Source organism: Rhamphochromis sp. 'chilingali' (genome assembly GCF_963969265.1).
Source record: "Rhamphochromis sp. 'chilingali' genome assembly, chromosome: 2".
Taxonomy (NCBI): domain Eukaryota; kingdom Metazoa; phylum Chordata; class Actinopteri; order Cichliformes; family Cichlidae; genus Rhamphochromis; species Rhamphochromis sp. 'chilingali'.
In genome coordinates this window covers 5512051-5535552 of record NC_137930.1, presented here as the reverse complement: position 1 = coordinate 5535552, position 23502 = coordinate 5512051, and the positions used below count along the sequence as shown (strand labels likewise).

The 23502-nt window shown below is 41.3% G+C and overlaps 1 protein-coding gene across 1 annotated transcript in view; it reads right to left on the bottom strand.

Annotated features, from left to right (window-relative positions):
• The window catches only part of spire2 (spire-type actin nucleation factor 2), a 54361-nt gene that overhangs the window by 7086 nt on the left and 23773 nt on the right, over positions 1-23502 (bottom strand). The window contains exons 2-10 of the mRNA XM_080875149.1: positions 17229-17272; positions 16057-16449; positions 13825-13905; positions 13560-13724; positions 12800-12886; positions 12176-12293; positions 8607-8773; positions 5780-6002; positions 489-616 (exon numbers count right to left, since the gene is read on the bottom strand). Of these exons, the coding sequence (XP_080731275.1) occupies positions 489-616; positions 5780-6002; positions 8607-8773; positions 12176-12293; positions 12800-12886; positions 13560-13724; positions 13825-13905; positions 16057-16449; positions 17229-17272 (1406 nt within the window). The remainder of the gene's footprint in view (positions 1-488; positions 617-5779; positions 6003-8606; positions 8774-12175; positions 12294-12799; positions 12887-13559; positions 13725-13824; positions 13906-16056; positions 16450-17228; positions 17273-23502) is intronic.

Below are 23502 nucleotides of genomic sequence, written 5' to 3'. Positions count from 1 at the left end.
TTTTCATACACATGAAAGACTTGTGTTCAAAAGATTAACTAAACCTTGCAGGAAATTGCCAGAAATTTAACATTTCAACACAACAGTATGTACTACTCCTTTTACAAAACTGAACTATCTGCCAGTCTCGTGTCCTCCTGCACAGTTTCGCACCTGAGCCTCCAACTTCCCTTTCTACTGCACGGATACATGTTGTGCATATCTGTGAAGGGAGCAGTACACACCCATGCAAAGGTTTTTTGGGGCGGGCATTTTTCTGCAAGGATTAGCCTTCATTTGAAAAATAATATGGCAACTTTCAAAATAAAGTCATTGCTGTTGATTTAGATCAATATTATCGATACTGCAGCACTTTATACAGTAAAAAAATGGAGATATAACCCCGCCAATCTAAGCTCAGTAACAGATAAAATTGGCTTGACAGGATGAATATTTCTGCAGTGATGTCACATGAAGCCGAGGACCATCCTCCAGTGTTTTCATCTCACCATCCACTGGTGCTCGTCTCCAGCTCTGGACTCAAACGCGGTCTCGGATCCCTCTGTAGTCTCATCGACTGAGCTCAGAGACAGGCGGGCCGGAGAGGGCGGCACCCAGCCGTGAACCGGGAAGGAGGCTGGCACGTGGACATGAATGAAAAGTGAATGAGACAGAGAGGGAATGATGAGCTGAGGACAGTAGAAAGTGAATGAGAGAAAGCCACGAGTCGCGGTCTGAAGAATCCATGAATTACACATCAGCCTCTTTCATTCAGGCCCGTCTCGGATCTCAGGCCTTCAGAGAGTTTGTCGATCCGACTGGAACGCCGTCATCTATTATTAATCTGATTTCAGTGGAGCGATTGGCCCATGCTGCTACATCTGTAACTCAGATCACGGTGAGAGGTCTGCTCTTAACACAGCAGACCTCACACAGTTTAAACTGGGTGCCTCTTCGATCCTGCAAATGGAAGGTGTCAATTTGTCTCTAATGGAAAGTAAACAGGGCAATGGGAGGGCTGGAACAGGCCAGTAAACATGATCAGCACATATAATTTGGATCAGCTGCCGATGACAGCCGGTTTATAGGCTTACCTCCTCTCACTGGCACACTTGAGGCTGGAGAGTCCTCTATTGGCAGAGCTGTGCACTGCAAATTAAAAATCCTGCTATTGTCCAGCTGAGTGTAATGTTTATGGCACATAAGCACTGTGGATGGCTTTGCAGAGTGGATCAAAGTCAGGATCGTTTTTCAAACAATTACCTCTGGATATGGACACCGAGGCTGCTAATGCACGAATCATGGCTATCAAACACATAACATCCTTCCCGGGGCTTTCATGCAGCACACAATTCAAAGCCATTAGCTTCTACCCTCCTTCACCCAATCACTTGATTTGATTACAATCCATCTCTGAGCCGTTCCACGGCCGACGTGAATCCAAGTCAAGGCTGCAGCGCGGTGAACTGACACAGCTGTTCTGTGAGGTAACGGTGGTTCAGCGAGGTTGGAGATTGGAAGCAGTGGTGACATAATGTCTCCCAAACCATTAAATCATTTCATTACCCCGAGGGTTGGGAATCGAATAAACATTTCTTCCTAGAGTTTTGGTTTTGTAGCCGTAACGGTAATTAGTAGATGCTGAGTTTTGTCATGACTGTTTACTGCTGCTTTCCTTCCAGGCCTCGAGGCAGAAGAGGTGGAAACTTAAAAAAAGACTTCAGTATCCCCTGCACTCAGTATGGTGGGTCTGATGTCTGTTTGGAGGCATTCTTCATTCAAATACAGTGATGAAGAGAAAGCCATCAGGAGGCTCATCAACACACATCTCTTTGTGGCTCTTCATATGTCTGTGAATGTACTGACAGCTATTACTGTCTGTACATTCACATTAAAAGAAACATTAAAAATGTCCAAGTTTTAAACTTTTTTAATGATAGAAGGTGATCAAGGGAGGTTTGTGGTTTTGGCTTGGTTTGTCCTTCTGAATTCACATATCTATTACAGACCAGGGTCTCGGGGTCTTTTATAAAGACAAACTTGATGCAAGAATGTACAGTACAACAAATCTGACCCATGCACAGAGACGTTTGAAACCTGCTGACACAGATGTTGAGGCGGTGAATCAAAGCCAAACTAATAATTGAATACAAGCTATCAATATATCCGATACCATCTGATACATTTATATTAACTTCAGACAACACACATCCTCCCACGATGTGAAGTAGAGACTTAGAAGGACAGACTCTACGGTGACCAACAGCAGTAGAGCCCATGTATAAATTACAGGGAGTGCAGAATTATTAGGCAAGTTGTATTTTTGAGGAATAATTTTATTATTGAACAACAACCATGTTCTCAATGAACCCAAAAAACTCATTAATATCAAAGCTGAATGTTTTTGGAAGTAGTTTTTAGTTTGTTTGTAGTTTTAGCTATTTTAGGGGGATATCTGTGTGTGCAGGTGACTATTACTGTGCATAATTATTAGGCAACTTAACAAAAAACAAATATATACCCATTTCAATTATTTATTTTTACCAGTGAAACCAATATAACATCTCCACATTCACAAATATACATTTCTGACATTCAAAAACAAAACAAAAACAAATCAGTGACCAATATAGCCACCTTTCTTTGCAAGAACACTCAAAAGCCTGCCATCCATGGATTCTGTCAGTGTTTTGATCTGTTCACCATCAACATTGCGTGCAGCAGCAACCACAGCCTCCCAGACACTGTTCAGAGAGGTGTACTGTTTTCCCTCCTTGTAAATCTCACATTTGATGATGGACCACAGGTTCTCAATGGGGTTCAGATCAGATGAACAAGGAGGCCATGTCATTAGTTTTTCTTCTTTTATACCCTTTCTTGCCAGCCACGCTGTGGAGTACTTGGACGCGTGTGATGGAGCATTGTCCTGCATGAAAATCATGTTTTTCTTGAAGGATGCAGACTTCTTCCTGTACCACTGCTTGAAGAAGGTGTCTTCCAGAAACTGGCAGTAGGACTGGGAGTTGAGCTTGACTCCATCCTCAACCCGAAAAGGCCCCACAAGCTCATCTTTGATGATACCAGCCCAAACCAGTACTCCACCTCCACCTGAGTCGGACTGGAGCTCTCTGCCCTTTACCAATCCAGCCACGGGCCCATCCATCTGGCCCATCAAGACTCACTCTCATTTCATCAGTCCATAAAACCTTAGAAAAACCAGTCTTGAGATATTTCTTGGCCCAGTCTTGACGTTTCAGCTTGTGTGTCTTGTTCAGTGGTGGTCGTCTTTCAGCCTTTCTTACCTTGGCCATGTCTCTGAGTATTGCACACCTTGTGCTTTTGGGCACTCCAGTGATGTTGCAGCTCTGAAATATGACCAAACTGGTGGCAAGTGGCATCTTGGCAGCTGCACGCTTGACTTTTCTCAGTTCATGGGCAGTTATTTTGCGCCTTGGTTTTTCCACACGCTTCTTGTGACCCTGTTGACTATTTTGAATGAAACGCTTGATTGTTCGATGATCACGCTTCAGAAGCTTTGCAATTTTGAGACTGCTGCATCCCTCTGCAAGATATCTCACTATTTTTGACTTTTCTGAGCCTGTCAAGTCCTTCTTCTGACCCATTTTGCCAAAGGAAAGGACGTTGCCTAATAATTATGCACACCTGATATAATGTGTTGATGTCATTAGACCACACCCCTTCTCATTACAGAGATGCACATCACCTAATATGTTTAATTGGTAGTAGGCTTTCGAGCCTATACAGCTTGGAGTAAGACAACATGCATGAAGAGGATGATGAGGACAAAATACTCATTTGCCTAATAATTCTGCACTCCCTGTAATGTGTGTATACAGATACGTTAGGCAGGCCTGATATATCTCAGGTTTCAACCACACTGTGCAATGCGCTAAACTCTGTCGTGCTTGTTAACCGCTGAACTACGCAATATTACATCTTATTTTGTACTGCTTTACTCATATTTCTTGTATGGTGTACACGTTCCCTATTGTTGAATATAGTATTATTGTTATAATACAGAGAGGTGAGCCAGATATTGAGCAGACAAAGCCACATTAAGTTTCCAGGGCTGATAAACTCTTTCAGATTTGTGTCACGGTTAAGGTTTTGGTCAGAACTTTTTTTCCGAGTATCAATATCATGGGATTTGTTGTCATTTTCAACAGCAGGACTGCACAGATTTTATGCAGGTGACGAAGAGTAACAGAAACAAACACAGCTTCCTTGGACGCGTTCTGTTTCCTGATGATTCACTGCAGAAAAATGTTTTCAGTTTGAGAATTTCATATAGTATAACCTGTTTTGATGAGCCACCTATCCCACATGATGACATTAAGTGTTTAGCCAATAAGAAAACAGATAAAAGATCCAGGTAACCAGTGCTTGTTGTAGTTCAAAATCCTAGAAGTTTAGTTGGTGATGTTTTGCTACTAAAACTATGATATATCGTATATTCCATCTTAATGACGGACCCCACAAAAAAAGGAGCTGATCGGACTGCATGCTCTCCACATCATGTAGCTCACAGCAGGTGAAACGATGGCAGGATTCAGGGAAGTCTGGCAGCTTGACATGTCAATACACAGAGTGCTTTTCACCTCAAGTCAACAATTACCTTCACTGGTTAAATGCAAGATAACATCGCGCAACTTTAAAGTATTTTAGAGTGATTTAGAATGACTCAAAGATTTTCCATTCAGCTTCAGTAACAAAACTCTGCAGGCGATGTGACTGCCCACAGACCCACAGGACCGAGTGGAGACTGGCCATCCTCACCTGGCTCATCATCAGCACGTCACATATGCACAGTCTGAAAATAAAGCCAGTGGCAGTTCTTGCACATCATTACACTGCACGTCCTCATTATGAGTAACGTAGGCTAAGTTTACAGTTAAACCAAACATGAATAAATCACATTTACAAATGATGATTTTGATCACATGATATCGTGGGTGGGTGAGTGCCAGAGGTCAGTGTGATTTTAAGAACCAATCAGCGGCCTCATTTTTACGTATTAAAAGTCATGAGGTGTTTATGGTTGAATGTAGGTGTTTAGAGGGTGGGATACAAAGCTGATCCACGTGCACACATTTGCCTGAATGTATCCACGTATCTGATTTTTGTATGCTTTTAATCTGGATACTAATTCACTCTTTTATAAATGAGACCCCAGGACTTGTCCTCTGTCACGTTTAGAAACTTGCTGCTTAATCCCACTTTTTTTTCTCCTTGAAGGCTCAAAAACTGGCCCTGTGTCTCCCCCTATGGGAGGAGACTTAGCATTGCAGACAGGTGAATCATCAGCCACGGCTGGATCAGAGTCTGAAGACTTTCATAACAAGGAGACTCTTAAAACAGCTTATATCACTAGTGATTTTATTTCAAACAGGAAGCTCTAACCCCCTAAAATGAGCTGCTGCAGTGCTTGGCTGGGATTAATTCACAGACAACTTCTGAATGGTGGTGATTGTGAAGCACTGCCACACTGCTCAGTGCAGGCTGAATACACAACAAGCTGTGGTCCTGCACTGAAAACTGATTGCAGCTTCTTTTCAGTCCTCTGAATGAGACAGCACAGCTCGTCAGGGTCTATCGTTATATGGTAACAGTTCAGTACCTGTCAACTCAGACGCACCTGTTCATTTAAAGTTTAATTTCAATTAGTGTTTTTCTAGAGAGTAGTGTGTAACCAACATAGTTTGGAAAAAAAAAAACCCAGAGAGCACCTAGATACATAAAGAATTACGCATTTGAGTACTAGCATAGAGGACATTCTGACCTCTGTGATGAGGAGGAGCACCGGCGCTGGTTAGAGTCCTGGATCGAGGCCTGTCGACCCTCAGCTTGACCACCCCGCTCAGCTGGGCCGACTCAGAGAGCGAAGGAAGCATTTCCCCACGGAGCACAGCCAGGTCGTGCTCCGAGAAGGACCGATCTCTTTTCAGAGGAATCGGGGAGCTCTCAGTCCTCCGCAGCTCCCCATTATCTGGAGACTCCTCCTCCTTTGGTGGAAAGGTGGTGGGTGAGGAAAGATTCGGGGTGGGGAGGAAAAGTGAGGGACCAGGGAGATGAGCAGGAAGAAAGTAAAGAGAAGTCACCAGATAATAATGATCTATCAGCTTTAATTCTCAATTTTCTTCACAGTTTAGGATGCATCTATCCTGAGCAGTGTTTTCCAGCTCTTCCTGCAGGATCCTGTGTGTTCCCAGGACAGAATAAATCCAGTACCTTGCAAAACTAAGCTAACTAATATGTTATTTGCTGTTTTTAGGAAACTGAATTTGATATGTGGCTGGAAAACGCCAAAAAGGAAGCAGCTGACACGGAGGAACAGCAGATTCACTCCGAAAACCTTCAAACATTCAATTTAATTATGAAGCTTTTAGTCTTCCTCAAAGCTTCTCAACCTAAAGGTCAGGACCCCATTTGGGTCCAAGCAATATACAGTCTGCGAAGTTTTATAGACGCACCACAAGGGCGGGTTATTAACTTAGTACTGGTTTACTTCACCAATTCGTTAAGCTCAGATGGATATTGTATGGGAATATGGGAGACTCCTCAGTAGCAATTCCACCTGAAATGACCTTCTTTTTCTTTCTTTGTTTTTTTTTTAAGCAGGAGGATCCCTTTTTATTCTCCTGCATTTTATCAGTTCAGTGTGACATTTAGCTTTTGAGTGAAAATGGAGGAAGTGAAAATTAGTTTTTGCCTGTCAAACAGAAATTTAACACCACTATGCAGGCCTGTCTGGGAAATTTACCCCAGAGTGGGAAGAAAGATGTGAGGAGAGCTGCACCCTAAAGTTTGACAACAGGTTACTAAAAACACGTTTTTAAATATATTTAAGGAGATTTAATAACATAGTGTTGCTCTCTGAATCTGAGTATCAATTACAGACCATAAGAGAGCCTGCCAGCATTGGGTCCAGTTTTGTGGGATTAAATAAGCATTCTGATATTAATGTATGAGCTGACACACCTTATATACACACACTTGATAAATTAAAGCAAAATCCTACAATGCCATAAGTCTATGGGAGTCTTAAAGAGGGAAAACTACTATTATTACAAAACATATTCTGACAGTTGGTGCTTTGATTGGGTTAGGATCTCGTGTGCTTGTACCCTGTGGGCGTCAGTGGTCTCTTCCACTTTCATCAGGACAAAATATTTAATTATAGGATGATGGATTGTATTGATGTAATTGGATGGAAGTGTCATGTGGACATTTCTGCTCTCAGGTTTTAAAGCCAAACAAGCATGATACTTTAAGAAAACAATGCCACAAAAATGCGTTTATAGAGGTATTGCAGACTAGATCTCACTGCTAAAGGAGGAGCTCTAAACACAACTGCTTAAATAGACAGTAAATGGGATGTGTGGCACTGGCAGATCGTGTGGACACTTGTGAGTCTTCCCTCTAAGGCACACGTGTCGAACTCCAGGCCTCGAGGACCGGTGTCCTGCAGGTTTTAGATGCGTCTTTGATCCAACACAGCTGATTTAATGGCTAAATGAGCTCCTCAACTTGTCTTGAAGTTCTCCAGAGGCCTGGTAATGAGCTAATCATTTTATTCAGGTGTGTTGACCCAGGGTGAGATCTAAAACCTGCAGGACACCGGCCCTCGAGGCCTGGAGTCCGACACCCCTGCTCTAAGGGCAGGGTGCTCAAACTGGTGGCCTCCACCAGGGGGCTGGTGGAGGCCCTTTGTTCTGAATTTCTGTTCAGGTTCTACTCATTTGTCAGAGCCACAGGGAGAAACTGGAAATGAGCAAAATAGCTGCATGAACCTCTGGAGGCCCCTCCTCTGAAGCACATCCTGTAGTTTTAAATGAAAATCCTATTTGGACAAAAAGTCAAATTTCCAGGAATCCTAGAATCCCGGGCTAATGTTAATCCCATCCAAACTGACTCATTTTCCTGGTCAATTCAAACAGAGTAACATTGAAAACATCACCCCTGTGGAAATGTTTGCACAGCTTAAACTATAATCTACTTTAAATTAGTTTGGAACAGCTGAGATATTACAGTAAGTAGTTGCTGTCTGCAGTGCCTTACAGGATGGCCACAGACGAGGTTTAAAACGCTTGAGAGACTCGTTAAACCGTCACAGATGTACTCGGTGCAAGGAAAGAAGCAGGAGAGAGATTGTGACATATACCCAATGCCTCATTTCCTAACCAAAAACTTGCAGCACGTAGCAGTAGTATAATATGAAATGTGAAAGCAAGGTGAAAATGAAAGAAAGGACTGAGGAGGCAGACTGTAAACATGTCATTCCCTCTGGATTAAGCAGCAGTCAGTTTTGACCTGCAGATATCTCCCCCCATGCACATGTGAGGATAGTTTTTAAAGTGCTAAAGCGTAGGGGAGCTTGAATGTTTGATGTAACACAGCAAGAGCAAGAAGAGAGAAAGAAAGAATTTCCCAAGTTGCTGAGTCTTTGTGCAAAAGAGAAAGCGATTCTTCCCAGTCACTGTTTCATTTTCCTCCTCAGAGAGGAATCTTAACCCACTTAGATTGGGAAACGGAGCGTGTGCTGCTGTTAAAAACAACACTAAGCCCACTTTCCTATTCCCCTTCAAGATCACAGAGTTCCAGCTCACCTCTGATATGTTCATCTCCTCCATCTCGGCCAGGGTCGGGGCCTTGAGCAGGATGCGAGGACGGGTTGGTGGCCGGGGTCCGAGCTCCGACATGGATAGGTCGATGCATGAAGTGGATTTGACATTGCAGGGACACGTCTGAGCCAGACAGGGCAGAGAGCCAAATGCTGAGGGAAGAGAAACCAGAAACCAGAAAATCTCAGGTGTGCTGAGATCAGAAGGGAGTAATCAGACGCACCCTGTGTACCACTTTGGAGTCAGTGCAATGAAGCAGCTCCGCCTTATTCCATAAGTTGCAGAAAGGTTCTGTTTTCAGTTTTGTTCATATTGTCAGAAAGGGTTAATACTCATAGGCATCACGACCTTCCAAGAACAGCAAATTCTTGGTGAGGACTCAGTGAAAAGCTCCAGGCCGGAGCAAAAGCCTTGGCACCAAACTCATAACTTTGACAGTCCCCCCGAGCCAATTCTGAAATTGCTCTTCCTTCATTAAAAATACAAAAAAACCCAAAAAACAACAAAATTTAAAAAAAAAACAAAAAACAGCCAGTGGATACAAACAATGACATGAGACGTGCTGTTCTGATGTAATATTATGGCTCAATTTGTCCTAAACCACCTGCCACAAACCTCAGTGAATCATGTTAACTGTGATTAATTTAAATTTTAGCCCTATCCAAATTTATTCACACTGAAATTCCTACAAATACACTATATGGACCTCACCTCTTAATCTTTAAATTCAGGTGTTTTCAGCCTCATTGGCACAGGCATATAAGATCAAACACCTCACCTGGAGTCTGCCTTTGAATAACATTTGTGAAAGAATGGGTTATTAAAAAGAGTTCAGTGAATACTATAACAGCACGTCACACTTGCAACAGATTTATTCCCTCATAGATTCCTCCTGTGGCATTAACATCAGCACAAAAGCTGTCCACTGGGAGCTTCACGACATGGATTTTATGTCCAAACAGCTCCGGTAGGTCTAATGCGTAGGTGTCATAGCACTTTGGTCCATTTAAGGTAAATATACAATAAAGCAAGCTAAAACAATTAACAGCATCAACACCTTTCTGTCACAAAACTGAGAGTACAACTTCTTTATAAAGTCCCTGCAGAAGCAGACCACTATTAAATGGCTGAAAAAATCCTGTAGGAGTTTGAGGAGACCAAAAAAAAAGGATAAAAATAACACAAATACTGGACTTTTCCAAGTAGCCAGTCAATCCATGCTTCCATAAACTTTTAAGGTGGTATAAGTAAAAACTAAAGGAAAAAAATAATAATAAATGTGTGTGGATCAGCCAAAACCTGCTAAATTCATTGGTTTGATGGTTGATGGTTTCGAAAATAACTCTAAAGTCTGCATTTACACAGCAGTAATTGGAAGTCCTCTAAAAGCACAAAGCAAGTGATTGACTTTAATTCTTAAATTGTATTTTACCCACAGACATATCAGCATAAAAAACTCCCTTCAGATACAAGTCAAGACATTCGATTCCTCTTTCTGAATAAAAGCATGCCAGTCCCAGTTGACTAATTTCAGTCTCTGCAAGGCAGCTTGCTTTATAAACAGTCCGCACACTAAAACACGCTGACCTTGATCTGAAAATAGCAGGTCAATATTTATGAAACGTGAGATGACCTTCATGTGTACTGCAGCTCTAAATAGAAAAGTATTGTTGTGACTCTCAAAAGCTACAGTACAGAATGTCCAGACTCACTATGATGCAATTATTTCATCAGTTTAATGCAACTGTATTCACCTCTGAAAGGGCAACTGCATGCAGCTGCAAGCCAACTAGATCAACAAACACACGCTGTAGACAGGCTTAAATTTAAATATAATATTCATTATAATGAGAACATTATTGAGCACTTGCAAGGACTGATGAGGTTTCTGACAATATAAATAAACTTTCATTACTTAATCTATATACAAACAATAGATTAGGCAGTAGTTTAATATGTACTTGTGAGTGCTTTATTCTGCAAGTGCATCCAGTCAGAACAACAAAACACAATATGCAACCACTTTATCAAAGAAGTACTTTGTAGGTCTTTCTATCCAGCAGCTTGCAGCTTGCATGGTACAGCTGGACTCTACACAAGCGAGCTCAGTTTTTAGGTCATTGACAGGGTTTAAAAACCATTACAGAGTCCCAACTCTCGTCCCCTGTGATGGTCCTTATAACGAAAATAGGGCCAGCTTGACAGAGAAGCTGATACTTGCTCGGTGCCTTGGTTTTAGGCTCATGGTGACACTCAGGGAGTGACCCAACAATAGCAGCAGGTTATTAAAGCCCTGTCCAAGGAGACTATGAATATGTTTGTTTGTTTTTTGACTCAATGTTAAAGTTAACTTAATGATCACACTTTACATGGTAAAAACGATCTGTGTTTTATCTTTACTGCTGGAATGACCCAGTCACAGGTCCCTGATGCCTAATAAAATACCTGACCGTACATTCTCTCCATGATATTTACATTCTTGTTAAAGACTATTAGCAGTGTACTGCTTCTAAAATATGGTCTAAAAAATTAAACCATGTGTTTGTTTGCTGGGATATGGATTGCAGAGTGGGAGAAGGGTTATTTTTAAAAAAAATATTTTTGCCTTTATTAAACAGTGCAGTGGTGGAGTGTGAAATATAAAGTTGGGAAAGACCTGCAGAAGGCCTTGGGTCGGTACAGGCATTTTTGGCAGGAGTGCCTTAAACCTGCATTCTTTCTAATGGTCAGCAGGGGGCGACTCATGTGGCCATAAAAAGAACTAGAGAATATGCAGGCGTCCGTGAGGAAAGGAAAAAATGCTCACTTGATCATTGACCTATTTCCTGTAAGCACTTTCCTGGTCGGTTTGTGACCTCAGTCACTACTTTTACGTCTTAATTATAACAACATGGATTTCCCTCTTCAAATAACTGTAATTGCTGTCTTTGTGACTATCAGTCTCTTACACCATTGAGGGAGAATTTTGGCCCAATCTTCTTTACAGCATTGCTCACTGAGGTTTTTATGCGCAGCTCTCTGTGGTATTTCAGTCAGGTCGAGGTTTAGACTTTGACTGGGTCACCGCAGCACTTTGATTCTTTACTTTTAGAGTACCCGGGCAAAATGTGGATGCAAAATGAGCACAAATCATCCCGTGCTTGAAGTTGGTTTGAGGTATTTGTGCTGATGGCGTGTGTTTGGTTTTCGCCAAACATCAAACTGAAAATAAAAGTTTATTTAATCACCCAGTTCTTGGTACCTGGTATCTCTTTTGGGCAAAAGCAAATGCTATGGTGAAATGTGCAATATGAAACCTGTCCAAACTCTCTTTTCCCAGCTTATCCAAACTGAGTAGAGGGATACCAAACAGCAGAAATTAGGTTTACTTGTGTCACACGCTTTAAGCCTGTGAACCAGGACTCGCAGGTCTCCTTTGGCACTTTGTGTCTTAACAACAATCTCTAAATGCAAATCTATGCAGAGCTTTTGAACCTCCTTTTGATTAGTGGCATTCTTTGTTCTGTTTATTTTGTTTTATCTATCAACACCAACATCAAAGATTGTTCCCGTACGTCTCGAGCTGGGTGGAACTACTGGTCTAAGCTTCCTCTCCTGCTTGATCTCAGCCAGGACCCGGTCATGGAGGGACTGCTGCTGTGGGGGAGGAGGAGGGAGGCTGCGCTCTGAAACCTAAAGAAGAGAGGCAATTAGGTCACATCCACGAGTGAGAAATAAATATAAGTATATTACTTTTGTACTTTGAAGAGAGATTTTGATTACTCAGTACAGGTTATGCAGTCCATGTCCAGATGTTGAAATTTAAAAACCATGACACAACCACACAGAAGAAAACAGCACTGTGCTATGATATCAGTGAATGTTAGAAATGAGGCTTAATAAACTTCCAAACAAAAATAAGACATTTACTGGACATCTAAGTATTATTTATTAGCATGTATCAAAGAGGGCAGCATTAAGAAAAAAAACCTAAACTAAACATTGTCCACTGGAGGTAGTTTTTATTTTTATTGCACAAAAACACGAGCGCACGATGGTAAAGTGGAGACTGCATCCATGACAGAAGCATTACACTGCTAACATAACTTCAGCTCTCTGCAAGCACCTGCACAGACAGCGTGCTAACACTAAGCTAGCCAAGAACGCAGAGAGAGGAAAAAACCCCTAAACCCACTTACTGGTTTAAGTGGAGGTCTTGATCTGATGAAATCCAGGATCAGTTCATGAGCATTTCTCTTCACTCTAGTAGGAATATCACCGTCCACCTGAATAAGCCAGGAAACAATGCAGAGCTTACTTCCTAAGTCTAACTTTTGTCAAGATAGACAGAAGGCTAAGATGGATAGCAGCGACTCTTTTTTGGCCTCTTGATCAAAGTACATTGCAACATGTTATAAACATCACATAGTCAAAGCAGATAAAACAGACTCCACACATCCAGGAGCATATTCTGGAATCCAAAGCTGCCTATAAACTATAACAGAACATTAGAAATATCCGACTCTCTCACCATACTATACTCATTATAATGTATAGAAGTTAAATAGAAATTGTAATCACAATCACAGCACATGCTGTAATCTGCTGGTATTTTCAAAAAACTGCAGCTGCTGCCAAAACAGCAGAAGGCTGAGAAAGGCCTTTATTAATATTTGCATTGTAAAGCTGAATTATGCATCTGCCTGTGGAGAAGGCCTCGAGATGATTCACTGCCACATGCATGCCTCCCATACAACATTTTCTTTCTGCAGTGAAGCCAATTTACAATACATGCATGATGCAGTAAGGTGCCTGAAAAAGGCCTCTAGTCTGATTCCTGTCTGCCCTGAGATGACTCCTATCAAGTTTCCAGTGAAAACATTTCAGAGCTTTAAGTGCTTACTCTGCAAAAACACCTCCACTGATTTCAGCTTCTTTACATCATGTCTGAACTCTCACCATAACTTTGCGTAGCTGGAACTTGCGAGCTCGTATGTCCTGCATGAGCATCTCGAACGGCGTGAGGCTGAACTCGGTGGGCAGCGGGTTGAACGGCTGCTCCTGCACCTTCTTCAGCTTCACTCCCTGCCTGAGCTCCTTCATCAGCTGCACCCACAGACGGGCCTGGCATTAAGCAATACGCAAACAACAACACCACTCATGTGCATGTGTCAGAGCAACAACACTGCTGTCCTCCCTGTCACAGACTGAATTCTCCCCTCACCCAGTCTCTGTGTTTCAGAGTGTCCAGTTCAGCCGTAGATCTGTCTTCCAGAGATTCCTCTGATGAGATCTTCTTCAGCATCTGGGCAACAAAAACATTTTTTTGTAGACAGCAGCAGTTGTCCATGACGACTGATTTTTACCTCTAAAACATGCCCACATCCACCTATAGTAAGTAAAGCAGGTCTGTGCTTCAACATAATATTCCCGTATTGTGTGTGTATAACCTCTTTTTAAGTTTTGTGGATATTATACATGGTTATGCTCAGGATATGTCGACGAGTTTCCACTGGAAATGCCTTTTGGTTAAACTGTCAGCAAGGAATTTGCATTTGCACTGTTAATTTTTTATATAACTTTAATGCACATAAAAAACAGCTGCTTGTTTAAGTGAAAATACATTGATGGGTTTTTTTTTGCACTAATAAAGTTGTGGAGTTGTATTTTGTCTCGCGTCAATTATATTGTCAGTTATATTGTTATTGCAAATTTTCAAATGTATATCGTGATAAATATTTTTGGCCATATAGCCCTGCCCTAACATAAATTACTGCAGAGATTCTGTTGACTTTACAAATTTAGAAAAGGTATAAAGTGGTTAAATATGACACTGGAGACAAATCCAGTTACCCAAAGCTTATTTACAGAAATTCATTTTTAAAGGCCATGAAAACCAAACGTTCCAGCTCATCCTGCTTCTTCCCCCCCTGAATTCTTTGAATAACTTTAACTTATTTTAAAAGCATCCACAAATCAATTTGTCAGTGTTTTGTCAGAAGTGTTTACACTTCAGCTGCTGATGTGACATTTTAATTGCTTTCAACATCTGCAAGTCCACTAATACTTCAACTGTTTTAGCACCTAATAAGTGTACATGAAAGTATCAATTGAAGTATTTGTGATAGAGATGCTTCGGGAATTTTTCAGAAAACCTATCAAGATGTAAGCAAGTCAAAAACTTGATAATATATCAAGTTGTGGAAACCAGAATTACAGCATATTGCACTGACTGACTCGGAATAAAGTCTACATTCATTAGTCTTCCCATATGTTCTTGATGGGACAGCTGTGAGCGTGTCATTTTGGGTGAATGCTAATTAATAAACCATCACTAATGTTAGTTGCTAACAATACATATGAAGCCATTCATATCATTTTTGTTGCCCCGCCTGAGTAAATTATTCAGACAGTTGTCTTCTTCTTCTTCATTTGGCTGCTCCCTTTAGGGGTTGCAACATCTGCCTCCATCTTGTTCTAGCATCGCTCACATCGCCCTTGGGCACACCAACCCTCTGCATGTTCTCCTTCTCTACATTCATGAATCTCCTCTGAGGTTTATTTTCCCCCTGCCTGGAAGCTCCAATTTTAACACCCTTTTAAAATTATTTTATTTTCACTCTTGCTCATATCCCTCTGTCACAAGTCATCCCTGACACTCCACCAAATCCACCCGTCTCATGCTCTCTTCTTCTCCTCTTTTGTGCACTGTCCATTGCTTTGGATGGTCGACCTCAAGTGTTTAAACTCATCTAAACTTCACCATCTCTGCGCCTTGTACCCTGCTCTCACTACAGATCACAATGTCATCTGCAAAAGTCTCAGCTCAAGGAGACTCCTGCCTGACTCCTGTCTCCTGCCTTTTTAAAAATTTTTGGGTTGGGTTGGAGGGTAAAATCAGGTGGAGATACAGCTGCTGAAACAGAAAGGTATTAACTAACAACGACTCTGGACTGAAGGCTCTCTGCCTCATCTGGATCTGCTAGAATGACACAGTGTCAGTCTACCATCTGCATGTACTCATGTAAACAGCTTTCTGCACCATGTTTCTGCTAAATATCGACCAAAAAGCAGAAACACTGCAGTGACACGCCGCAAGTCAGATTTAAGGTTGAGTAGTTGGAGGAAACTGTGGAGGCGGCTTCTTCAGTCATTTATCAGTCTGCAGGATGTAAACAGGAATATTAATGGAGAAAGGCTGTAAGAATTTCACATTTAGAGGGCACACACAAACACTACACCACTGAAGCAGCAGCTGTGGCGTGTCAGTTATTCTTGTTTACACCTGTTTACAGGTGGCACACACCTGATGCTTTCAAGGACAGCTGAAACCTGAGATTGCATTACGCTGCTGAGTCAACTCTTTATTGTTTTTCTTCTTTTTAACATTCCAGTCTATCCTATGAATACAAAAAACAAAACATAAAATGACGAGATGATAACAAACTCAGCGTACCTCCTTTGCATCTCTGATCTTGACGAGGAAGGTCTGCAGCTCCAGGGTCTCAACAAACAGAGCCCTGCAGACGGCCTGGTAGTGCTCCGGAGCCAGACTTGGGTTTGCCAGTCGAGATGCACACAGCGCCATCACCTGGCGGAACGTACACACCGGCCTGATTATGTCCTCCCGGTCCTCCTCTTCCTCTACCTCCTCCTCCTCCTCTTCCTGTCCACTGTACCCCTCATCTGTTGTTGCGTTTCCGGCGGTGCTGTAGCCCCCTCCGCTTTGATCCCCTGCCGCCATGCGTTCGATGAGGCGCTCCAGCTGTGGGCTGAGCTCGCGCTCCTCAGTGTCATCCAGCCCCCAATCCAGGGCTCGGTAGATAGCCACGCCGAGCAGGTGGACCAGCTGGAGGGATGAATGAGGAGGAACACAGAAAGTCAGTTAAAAGTATTGCTAATAACTGTTTTACAGGTCCAGATAAATATAATCTAATTCACATAAAAGACTCCCTTTTAAGCATTCTTCACCCATGTTGCTGTTGCGAAGCTGGGATGTCAAACATAAGGCCCAGAGGCCAGAAGCAGCACCGCAAACACTCAATCTGGCCCACTGGATGACTTTGGAAAATGTGAAAAGGGACGTCAATTTTGGACTTTTCACTGAATTTTTACAGTTTTTAAAGTTTTACAGTTTTCGTGGTAAAGACATCCCCCACTAGTATTAAATAAACAATTAATGACAATAAAATTTCCTTTTTTCCCCACCAACTACTATAGATTTGTAATTATTATCATTATCATCTATTTATTTAATTTTTACAGTGGGTCCACTGTAAAATTGTGATTACAACTTAACCTGAAGGTGGCGATGTTGTCTCACTGTCCTAATCCCTGCCTTCCTGTTGAAAGGGATTTTTCCCTTCCACTGTCGCCAAATGCTTGCCCATAACATTCAGACAGCCTGATAGGATTTCTTTTTAACTTTGTAGAGTCTTTACCTTGGAATATGAAAGTGCCTTGAGGTGACTGTTGTTGTGATTTGGCGCTATATAATAAAACTGATTTGAACTGAATCTACCATTGTTTTCAGTAACAGCAACTTTGACCCCAAGGACAAGGGACAAAAAAGTACTACACACCTTTGAAAAGCCTGACAGTAACTTATGTCTAGAGTTTCTTTCTCACCTGGCACTCTGTAGCAGGAGAACGAGGAGGCCCATCAGTGTCATCTAAAGAGACAAAAACAAAAAGATGAAACCAATAAAACCAATCTGCAAAGGTTAAGATTTTGCAATATTTTACACCTACTCCTTTTCAATCTCTAAAGAACAGAGAAAAAATGCAATATTGATTTATACACTTCACCCATCTAAAAAGTTTCATTTCCAATATGATTAAAAAAAATGCTAATAAATTGTATAAAGTAAATCCTTTGTACAATATTTTAATATACAGCAAACTAAATAAAAATATCACCTCATATACCACCTAAATGTAAAACAAATAAAGCAGTCTCCACGTGCAAAACACGAGATGTTGATTTTCTCAACAAGTAAACCCACATTAAGGCGTTCTGTCCTAATTCTCCTCTGCGTCGTGGATCTGGCTCATTTGTTGATTTGATTTTATGCTATTACAAACTTTTTTCCCCACCTCTCTTCTGTGGTGCTGCCCCATTATTTAGCTTTAATGACTGAGCTTAACTTTTGAAACTTGAATCCAAACTAAGATTTGTTCTGAGCAGTTCGCATCTCACTTTTTTAATACACCCCTCAGGTTCCCCCCCTTGCCGATGTAGCCTCGTTAAAATGTCCCAAAGCACAGATTTTATCATTTAAATTAGTTTTACATAAATTTGAGTATTCTGGAACATCCTTCAGGCAGGAAAAAAGGACAAAACCAGTCTCACTTATTATTTGTAATTTTTGAGTTTTTCCCTTTCCAGTATAAATATTTAAAAGCACTCTGCTGTACGATTATGGAGATGGATAGGACTCTTTTCTGCAGCAGCCGTTTTTCACCCCGATTCACTTCCATTTAATGCTCGTCACTTGTCATATAACACACCAGAGACATGGTTAATGGGCACATGAAGCAATTTGCACCTGTCCCTGCTTCACTTTGCTCAAACTACAACGTCACAAAGATTGATTACGAAAAAGCACAATTTTAAGGTCCAGCTGCTTCTCAGACTACATAAATGTGGAGAAGCCTGAGAAAATATCTATCAAGGTTTAAAAAAATTATATATTAATCAAAAATGTGAATGAAAATATTAAGAAATGTCCACTTTCTACTGAAGAGGTGATGCTGTTAACTGCTGCATTTATCAAGGCATCCAGTGTCTTTGAGTAAAATTAATGATTCTGAAATCTGGAAATACAAAAATTAAGACAAGAAATGAAATCTGACTTCCACTAGAGCTTGATTTTTTTTTCTAATGATCTTTATTTACAGAAAATACATAAGACCACTCCCACTCTTCACACGAGGGAACAAGTAACATAGTGGAAATATTACCATGTGTGTTTATCAAGTTTTTCAAAGTTTAGTGATGGTTTCAAACAAGGTGGGAAATACAGCAGCAGAGCAGTTTGCATGATGAGCTGCATAAAAGATTGCATGGCTTTATTGCTTTTCCTCTGATAAAGGATGGTGAAGCACCCCCCTTGCTGAAGGAGGCAATAAAGGAAACATTGAAGCACCTTTCTTTAGTACTTAGAGACACAAATTCAGTTAAGAGCTTTCTTAAGCAGGGTCAGTTTGACTGAGAGTACTGTAGCGTCACATTTCTGATTAGGAAATACAAAAATAGTTTACCCCAAGAGCTTTTTGAGCAGGTGACTGGAGTTCCCTAACATTATTTGTGCCTCGGCCCTGCTGAGGACAGCATGAAGAGTGAATGTGCTAAAATGATATAATAGTCGAGCACATTAGTAATTTTTGAAAACTACAAACAAAGAAGACTTTGAGTTTGTAACAAAATAATTGAAAGCTGTAAACACTTCCCAATAAGCTTTTGTTTTCCATGCAGGTACGATGGCAAAAGCATGAAAGGTTTTTTAGCTTCCAGCGCCAATGATTCCTGAACCAATAAGGATAGAGTATAACTGGGACCACTCAGGCTGGGCAGTTTGGAGACACAAAGCTGAGATTTTTTAGACACGTGCAGAGGAAGATGCTGAAGATGAAGCTTCCAGGCAGGAGGAAAAGAGGAAGGCCACAGAGGAGGTTCATGGATGTAGTGAAGGAGGACATGCAGAGGGCTGGTGTGACAGAGGAGGACGATGGAGATAGCGTGAGGTGGAAGCAAATGAGCCACTGTGGTAACTTCTAAATGGAGCAGATGAAAGATGATGAAGCTGGTAATGGAACCCACAGTTCCCATTATCCAAATGGATTCAGTTAGACTACAGTTAGACTCCTTTCCACGGAGCTTGTTTTTATTCATCTCAGGTTGAGGAATAAATTCCACTGGTTTTCTTTAAACTGTGAGTGAGAGCATGTTATACCTGAAGATATTTTGTTAAAGAGCAAAATTAGGTTAAAGTTCACCAAAAAATTTTGAAAGAAAAATGTTTATGAGCCTAAATGTCGGAGAAAGTGGCTTGTATGTTTTTTATTTCAAAGTCTTTTGATGGCTTTATTTTCAACATGTAAATAAAAATAAGCAACAAAAGTGCATTGTAAACAGGTTAAGTAGGAAACGGATGGCAAATTGCCACCAATAGCACTACACCACCTAGCCATTGCTTAACCTAATGGGTTGAAAGGAGCACATTGTAGTAGTGCTCACAATAGTTTTTGTTGTTTCTGATTTAACAAGCCCTGCTTTCTTCCCAGTGAATGTTTATTAAATCATGTTTCAAGTCAAGGTTGCAAGTTATTATTTTGTTATAAAATATTAAAACCAACTTTTCAGCTTTTTATTTTATGGCACGACGCATCCTGGTTAGCAGGATGTGTTGTGCCGTTTCCTTTCAGGGATGTTTTTGCAGTATTGGTATCGATGCGTGGGAGGGGCGAGTCAGCATGCCACAGCATTCACTGATGTCAACAACAAAGAGCCCTTAGAGCGTGATGTGAACCTTAGACAAACAGAGAGTTTCTCTGTTCCTTTGAGCAGACATAGATGCTGCTTCCATTTGGCGACAAAAGAAACTCTCCATTGTGATGCACACCCCACACCACCGCCTATCTGCAGGGGTGAGACGATAGCACGAAGCCCAGTAAACCTGTCAGACAGGTTTGCATAATACTTGACCGGGGTCACACAGTGTAACCAATGATACCTTCATCTGTTTCCCACAGTTACAACCCAATAAACACAAAAGGGGAGATAATTGTGCATTGAAATCGCTTCCAAGAGCCCTCCAGCTTAGATTCAGGGAAATGCAATAACCCAGTTAGCCATATGCATATATAGCAGAGACGGGGCATTACAAATTCTTGGCTCTGGGGCTTGGTTATGGTTAGCATCAGCTTTAGCCATAACAATATGTTATGCAATAGGTTCTTGCTCTTGCTCTTGATGAAGGCAGTCGCACTTCTCTCCTCTCCTCCTCTTCCTCTCCCTTAGCTTCCCTGCTTAGCCTATGTCCTTGTCTAGTCTCGTGTTTTTTGTATTACTTTTCCCTGGAACACTCTCTCACAGTCTGTTCTCTAAAACCTAAAAGAGAATTATGGATTTGATCAACTGGTCTCTGAATGCAATTGACACCCCTTTCTCAATGAGAAGTTTGGGCTTGGGTGAGCCTGAGTGCTGAAGATATCTACCTATTCGGAACCATGATAACAGGGTTCTTGCTGATAACGACTGTGTTTAGACTGTTCTTCCCATTCCATGCAAGGCCACCTGGGTTGGCTGGAAGACTGTTTACTTAGCCTGGCAGGGCGAAGGACACTGTCTCAGCTGAACTCTGGACACATACACACACACGCACACAGACATATATACACATGCAGACATACACTCATCCCCCCTCCAAACGCCTTCGACGCTTATTCCCTTCCGATGCTGGCGGTGGATCAAGGAGACCAGCACACAGGCTGTGGGCCATGTACTGTCTAATTGGGCTGTCTCTCACCCTTTACCCACCCCTGTTGCTTGTCATGTGTTTCTTTGGTGTATTAAGGGTTTTTTCATGATCTTTGTGCAGAGGTGTTTTTTTCTGTTCTCAAACTGATCTCCCTGTTGGAGCTCAGTCTGGGGGGAGTTATTTTTTCTCTCCTTATTTTTCCTCATGTGGTGCATTTTCCATTGTTATACCTCTCTGACCTGTCTTCCCCATGTGACGTTTTTGTGTAATGTATGTATGGTCGGAGGGTAAGATGGCGCCGCCATTGCGTGCAATAGGTCGGCAGCCTTATGAAATTTCCCCTTGTGGGACTAATAAAGGAATATTAAATCAAATCAAATCAAATAACCAGTTGCTTCCCATGTTTACCTGAACAGCTTTAGCTACAAGTTCATGTTAGTTAATGGCCACATCATGACAGCTGAAACTCAGACCATCAGTCTTCAGCAATGCTACTGGATTTGTAAGCTTGTTCAAATGCTCGTGGTCAAGGAAAACAAACTTTGATTCATGCACACACACTCGCATTCTGATGGATGAATCGGGGGATGCTGGGGATTTTCCTTTGGCACTGGTAATCTTTCGTAGACCATCTCGACCACCTGAGCCACAGCCTCAAAACAAGTACATGACTGATACATATATATATATATATACACACACTCTCTCGGAAATGAGATTTTTAATCTCAATGACATTTTTACCTGGATAAATTAAAGGCTAAATATAGTTAGTGAAAGCACATGAAATCAATAATTAGATGTTAAACAAACAGATATACTTACACACAACATCCTAGACATTTCCATTTAACTACCACAACTATTAGATCATGTTATTGTGGTGTCTAACTGCCATAAGGTGAACCCACAGTGTTCCTTCTCATTAGCTGTAAGTCACACATGGTCTCATAGCTAATGATGGAAAATGTTTCCTAAAAAAAAAAAAAAAAAAGGCCTGATACCCACACTCCCAGTCACATACAAACAGAGACATGCACTCACACACAAACACACACACTCTGCAAAGATGGACTTTGCCATCTGTTGCCATAGAAATAAGGTCTGAGAGACCAAATTCAAAAGAAACCATAAAATGACAGAAAGACAGCTGGGTTAGGAAGAGCAGGGCTTATTATAAATGCATAAAGTACATTTGAAATATGAAATTTACAGATGCAGCCTAAAATTTGCTTTTGGAAAACAGACAGCAAAAAAAACCCCAAAACAAAAAAACAACACTACGCGCACCACATACCTGTTATCCAATGTGTAAAGATAATATAGCAAAACTGCATAAAGACTACAATATCTATACACATGTTTGGCATTAATAAATCTTATCTTTTGCACAACTGATAACTGACGCTGATCAGCTGGTCACCTCAGGAGTAAAGCTGCTAGCTTATTGACCAGTCCTCACATGTTTATCACCTGGTCCTCATGCAGCTCTGAATCATTGTCGAGATATTTAATGTAGAACTGTTTACGTTAGACGTGAATCTTTTCCAAGATTGCTACTAGACATAAAACAGACTGTATATTAAAGACGGATGCCATCACCAATACCTAATGTTTCTGTACACATCAGCTGAGTTAGTGTTTTACTGTCATAGTTTCAGTTTTTTCATATTTGGAATAATTAATTAAATCTGACAATTGTTAATTAAAATTGAAAAACAAAATAAATAATAAATATAAATAAATTCGATAATTATTCATCCATTCTCTTCCGCTTATCTTTGTCAGGGTAGTGGGCTCCCACTACCAGCATGTCTTTGGACTGTGGGAGGAAGGCGGAGTACCTGGAGAGAACCGATGCAAACATGGGGAGAACTTGGGTAATTATGCATTTCAAATTTTAATTAATTAATGACACATTTGATTATTCACATTTTAATTATTACCGTAAATGTCGGGCTATAAGCCGCTACTTTTTGCACCAGCTTTGAACCCTGCGGCTTTTAGTCAGGTGCGGCTTTTCTATGGATTGTCCATGATTTTGTCATATCGTAAGACAATTTGTTTTGTTTGTTCCGCTGTTGTACGGCACTACGTTGCCTGGCGGAAGGGCATGTGATCAGACACACAGTATCGGGGTTCAAGAGTGGTATGTTGGTCACATGTCCATCCGCCAGGCAACATAGTGCCGTACAAGTAGCGCGAAAAACAAACTCAAAGTAGCGTTCAGCGGGAGGTGTGGATGATAAACTTGCGAAAAGCAAGTTATGCTCAACTCCACCGGTGGAATCTGACAGCGTGGAAAAGTGTGAAAACATCCATGATCACCAACGGATTTCGAAGGGCTGGACTGCTGCATGATGAAGAGGAGGACACCGCCACGGCCCTTCTGAGGGTGTTCGACTCTGACACTGACAACGA